This window comes from Cucurbita moschata, unplaced genomic scaffold (assembly GCF_002738365.1).
Source record: "Cucurbita moschata cultivar Rifu unplaced genomic scaffold, Cmos_1.0 Cmo_Scf00002, whole genome shotgun sequence".
NCBI classification, from domain to species: domain Eukaryota; kingdom Viridiplantae; phylum Streptophyta; class Magnoliopsida; order Cucurbitales; family Cucurbitaceae; genus Cucurbita; species Cucurbita moschata.
This window is the reverse complement of record NW_019268518.1, coordinates 3,282,129-3,288,074: the sequence shown is the minus strand read 5'-3', so window position 1 is coordinate 3,288,074 and position 5,946 is coordinate 3,282,129. Positions and strand designations below refer to the sequence as shown.

The following is a 5,946-nucleotide window of genomic DNA, read 5'->3' as shown; positions in this document are numbered from 1 at the left end:
GAGTGAGTAATGATAACCATGTCATAGGATGTCGGGGCCCATTAGGTGTTGAATTTGGATTTCGAATCCTAATTCGAATCTTGGACATGGGTCATTACAAATAGTATCAGAGTGGTACATCTCCCAATAAAATATGGTTCGGGTATGAACCAAGGCAGAAGTTGGTGGACATGTGACACTCGAGTAAAGAGGGGTACATGAATAGAGAGATCCTGAGGATAAGATAACTAAAAAAAATGAAAGTCGCTGTATATACCAACAAGATGCCTCTTCCTTTTTGGTGACTCAATCATGAGAACTTCGTAGTTAAACGTGTTTTACTTGGGTGGCTCGTATCGAATTTGATTGTTAGTTGAATTATTGTTAAATTAAGAAATTCGGGTCGGGATAGGAGAATCGGAACATGAAGGGAAAGCATGGGCAGTGCTTTCTCAAATGTCAGCTTTTGAAGAGAGATGCCCTCCACAAAGCCAAAATAAATGATGACTGAATCTCCCTCTTCCACACCTCCTTTTTATCACAAAGATTTTTTTTCTTCTCTTTTTCAATTTACATTTTTTGTTCTTCTCTTTTTCAATTTACATTTTCATTCCTTTTATCACTTTTTTCTGCGATATATTTGCAAACTGATGTAAAGAGAAAAGGTAATAATATCCTGATTGGACCCTTTGGGATGCTTCTGTTCCCTGTTTGTGGTGTTTGTGGTGAGTATCCAAAGGCCTTCGTGAGCTTTGAAACAACCTTTGGCTTTCGAACTATATAAGCCATGACAAATTCTTTTAACTAATTTTCTATTGAAATAAAGTCACTGCCCTATGTAGGTTCTATGAACTTTGATGCGATGCTGCCATCAATCGTATATGGGTGTCTTGCAATTATAAGAGTAGCCCATGGCTAGAATTTTAAGAAATATTCAGTAGATGACCACACTATTAGGATTAGGAATCCAAACACATGCAACATGCCACATTCTCTTAGGTGGCCTCCAAATTGGATGTGTAATACTTCTCTACACACGACCCGCACGTGCGAGCGTGAGTCCACCAGGTGGGCTCACACACCCCTTGGGCCTGCTCGTTAGGTTAGCTCCTCTAGGATGTAGCTAGACGCTCTAGGGTACAGCGACCGTCGTGTACCATGCCAAGCATGATGGTCAACTCTATCTCATTTCATATAACAGGGAAGTATCCCGATGCACGTGAACATACAATTATGCATGAGGTCCCTATACTTTCCACTTCAAATAAATCATAGAACACAACCTCATTCATAACTCCTATATTACACCAAGTAACATGTACACATAAACTTTCATAAACCATATCATTCATGACATCACTTAGGAGTTGTGTATTGTAAAATTCCTCATTTCAATACATATCATAGCATGCACATTTCATTGTCAAACATATTTGTGTCATATTATAACTTGACATCTCATAACATAATATAATTCATCCGTCATAATATGACATACATTTACATTATAATATTACTAAGCACAGTTGGGCATATTATATAACGAATCATATCATATCAACGTAACATATTATAACATCAAACATAAGAATCATATCAACATATGACACGTGCAGTGGCCACTAGGCACGTGAAAGGGGTGGATTGTGAGATCTCACATGGATTGGGGAGGAAAACGAAACATTCTTTAGAAAAGTGTAAAAACCTCTCCCTAGCATTCGCGTTCTAAAACCTTTAGGGGAAGCCTAGAAGAAAAAGCCCAGACGGGACAATATTTTGCCACATGATCCTAACAAAACATATATCATTTGACATGCATAGTGGATGAGAGACAAAAAAAGAACCATTAAATTCCTTTGCTAGATCTGAAAAGGAGAACTTAGGATTTGAAGCCAAAATAAAAGTATAGCGTTATAAAACAGCGTTCAATTTCAAATAAAATAACAAACAAAACAAAATAAACTAGTGCATTATACACACCAATTTTTCCTCAACCATTAAATAAAATCAAACCCAACATGTCAATGTTGAAGATTCTTGGAAGGGAGTCCCACCACGTTGGTTAATTAAGGGGATGATCATGAATTTATAAGGAATACATCTCCATTAATATGAGGTCTTTTAAGAAAACCAAAAGCAAAATCATAAGAGCTTATGCTCAAAGCAGACAATATCATACCATTGTGGAGTTTCGTGCTTAACATGCTATCAAACTCATGCCCTTAACTTAGCCATGTAGGCATGATGACACGTGCCTAGTGGCCTTAACTAAGCCTTTGGAGCCCAGCGTCCTTGCTGGCACACCGCTAGCAGATATTGTCTTCTTTGGGCTTTCTTTTCCGTGCTTCCTCTCCATATCTTAAAACGCATCTGCTAGAGAGAGGTTTCCACACCCTTATAAAGAATGTTTCGTTTTTCTCTCCACACCCTTATGTTCATATTGCTATCTTATGATTCTACAAATTTTATGAGTTATAAAGGATTGTGAAAACTTGCAGCTCTTCACCCTAAATCACTATATTATTTAGAAAGAAGCACACAACTTGGTTATCAAAAATAGAGAAAATAACCTTAGTTCTAAATGAATCCAACTATTTTAAGGATGACAGAACATGTGATGTCTACTATCAAATGAAGGTACCTGGAGTTCGGAAAATCGATACTCGGAGTCAAGATAGAAGTCTCAAACCAGCTGCTCGGTTTGCAAACGTACCAACATTTCCCTTTGTTTTGCTACCAAAAGATCTATCTAATTTCCCTTTGATAAGGTAACAAAATAGGCTTCAACTTCAGCTCTTGAGATCTGAAATGCTAATAGTCGGAATGCTGCCCTTTTCGATAAGAGATCTAACTCCCGAGCCAGTTCGTTCGTCTTCAGACAATTTAAATATTGCATCTCTTATAGTTACATAGTTCTTATCAGCTGGATCGGGAACTTTTCCTGTCTCAACCATCTTCTCTAGTATGTTAAGAGCCATAGGAAAGTTTTGCTTCGACACGAGAGCATTGATCAATGCAACAGACACATAACTGTCTGGTTTCATTTCCTTTTCTTCCATCCTGTGGTAATAAACTAGAGCTTCATCGGGCCTTCCGCACTTACAAAGACCATGCACGATAGCCATGTAAGCTATCCTGTTCGGGAAGCACCCTTTTTGTTGCATTTCATTCCAAAGTATTTCGGCATCATCAGGCCTTCCAGAATTGCAGCATCCATCAATCAAAGTCGTGTAAGTGATGATGGTTGGTTCCCTGTTCTCTCCATTCATTCTGGAAAGACAACGGATGGCCTGATCAATATCTTCACTTTTGCACCATCCATCAATGAGAAGATTATAGGTGACAACCGTAGGAACAAGCCCTGCCACTATCATTTTGTTCAGAAAATCCTCAGCTTCGTTAACTCTCCTGGATTTACAGAGCCCGTTTATCAATACGTTATAAGCAACCACGTCGGGTTGATAACCATGAGTACAAATGTCTTGGAACATCTCGAAAGCGCGATCCACTTCATGAATCTTGACTAGCCCATCCATGGCAGCAGAGTAGGCAACTATATCAGGTAGGAAGCCTTCACGAACCATATTTCCAAGAAAATTACAAGCTTCATTAACTCGCCCATTTTTGCACAGTTGTTTCACAAGAAAAGTAGAATGTTTTATCCATGGCTCGTGTCCGTGACCACGCATCTCCCTCAGTAATTCAGTAGCTCCCACAATATCCTCTCTTCTACACAGGCACCCAAATATTGAATTATGAGTAAAATGTGTAGGTTGAAGTCCTGATTGCTTCATGTCTCTTAGAATCTTATAGCTTTCCTCTAATTTGTCTGATTTGCACAGTGTATCAATCAAATTGTTATAAAGTAATTGGTTTCGTTTACAACCAAGTTGAATCATATCTTCAAACATGCTTAACGCTACATCCAACTTACCCATCTTTAGCAAGCCATCGATTACGATACCGAACGAAGCAGTATTAGGAACTACACTCTTAAAAGTTTGGTGGAGCTCACAAATGTGAATATCATCAGAATGAGACTCGCTTTCCACCGTAACCCCAAGCAAATAACAAGCTTTATCTAATGAGCCAACATTAACAAAATAAGTCAACACAGAATTGTAAAGCAAGATCATACCTTCATCATTCACATCTTTTGGTCTTTCCTCAAGTAACATGATCATAGCTCTTTCTTCAGAAGAAGATGCAATCAGCTTTGCGAGTATCTCGATGTCAGGCGTAATTCCTAGCAACTTCATCTTCCAAAACAAAGTCATTGCTTTCTCAAATGATCCCTTCTTACAAAGTCCTCCAATTAGCACATCATAGATTGAAATATCAGGAGGAAAACCCAGTTTCTTCATTTTCTCAAGCAACTTAATAGCCATATCTTCTCTGGATTCCTTCACAAAACCATGAATTAATGCATAGAATGTCTTTTCAGTCAACCAAGGATTTTGATCTCCTGTTCTTTCTATTAATTCCATTGCTCTATCTACCTCACCCCATTTGCTAAAAGCTAATACTAAGATAGAAAAGACATACCCATCAATCCACCCTCTCTCATGAATATCATTATACACATTTAAAGCTTTGTCAAACTTACCAGCATTGCAGTAAGCCCTCAAAACTGGTGTCAATGTGTACTTATCCACTTCGCACCCATAATATTTCATCTCCCTTAGCCTGTTCTCAATGGAATCAATAGCATTTGCTTTAGACAAAATCTCCAACAAACAGTTATAAGTATAACTATTTGGAACACAGAGACCCATAACTCTGACCTGATCAAACAAAAAGTTAGCTTCCTCAACCAACCCCACGCTTCCCAAACATCTTAAAAAGATTCCCAAAGCTCCAGGGGTCATCGAACAACGTGAGTTAAGAACATCCGTAGCAATGGCTCTCAGTGGGGCATTTTGTCGAGCATGTGATAGGATTGATGCAATGACATTGAAAGTATAGCAATTATGCCTGTAACCATGTTGTTTCGAAGCCCAAATGAAGAACATATGAGCAACCTTCCAATTCCTCAGCCCATTCAATACATTTTCAACAATCTGGGTGTTGAGCCTTGGAGCTAAGATTTTCAGCTCGGGATCATCAGGGGAAAATTTTAGTTGGCTAAAGAGGGAAATGAAGTTATTACTGATATGAGATTCGTCATGAGAAGGAAGAACATTGATCGCTTCTGAACAAATTGGTCTGTAAGATTTAGAAACAACAACAGAAGAGAGATTTTCACCGAAGATAACCGAAATAAAAGCAACAGAATTAGTGAAATTGACCGATTTCCAGAGGCTTTGATTGGCAAACGTGATTCTGGAAAGCGCCATAGGAACGGAAATTAGATATTCAAATTCCGTTTACACGAAGCTGAAGCTTGGATTCCAGAAGCGTTTTGGGGTTGTTCCATTTGGGCTCTTTCATTCTGAGAAGGATTCGCAGTAAAATCTGCGACATTTGCGATGAAGTAACTCAGATGATCATGCAGGTTATGAACTGAGAAACGATCTTTTAGCGACGCACAGATTGTTGGAACGACCTGGAATTTGCACTCCTGCGATATTCTTATTCTTCTTCCTCTCGGAGGTTTTTGGGCGCGATGGGCGTCCGGAATATCGATGGGATTATATTATAGGTCCAAAAATTAAAATTTATAAAATTAAAAATGTTAAATTATAAAAAATACTCGCTACTTTTATTTAATTTTTGCCTCCTTTATTTTCAATTTTAATTTTATTTTTCTTAGATACATGCACACCTCTCAAACACTCTCTGCCTCAACCAGCAGTCAGGGAAGGGATGAGTATATATGTGATGTCCCTCATTAGTTGGGGAGGAGAACAAACCACCCTTTATAAGGGTGTGGAAACATTCCCCTAACAAACGCGTTTTAAAGCCTTAAGGGGAAGCTTGAAAGGGAAAGCCCAAAAAAAACAATATTTGCTAGCGGGTCGTTACAAA

General features: G+C 38.5%; 1 protein-coding gene across 3 annotated transcripts; it reads right to left on the bottom strand.

The window, feature by feature from the left end:
* Positions 1–2,303: 2,303 nt before the first annotated feature.
* Positions 2,304–5,599, bottom strand: LOC111464360 (putative pentatricopeptide repeat-containing protein At5g08310, mitochondrial). Of its 3 annotated transcripts, none has more exons than XM_023108546.1 (2): positions 3,914–5,599; positions 2,304–3,808 (listed from the first exon to the last, which is right to left on the bottom strand). In XM_023108546.1, exons 1-2 carry the CDS (start codon positions 5,313–5,315, stop codon positions 2,769–2,771), a joined length of 2,442 nt encoding a protein of 813 aa, XP_022964314.1. In that variant the 5' UTR covers positions 5,316–5,599; the 3' UTR covers positions 2,304–2,768. The 3 variants fall into 3 exon arrangements, with proteins under 3 accessions (XP_022964314.1, XP_022964323.1, XP_022964306.1); XM_023108555.1 differs by having other exon boundaries at positions 4,118–5,599; XM_023108538.1 differs by having other exon boundaries at positions 2,304–5,433; positions 5,525–5,587.
* Positions 5,600–5,946: the final 347 nt, after the last annotated feature.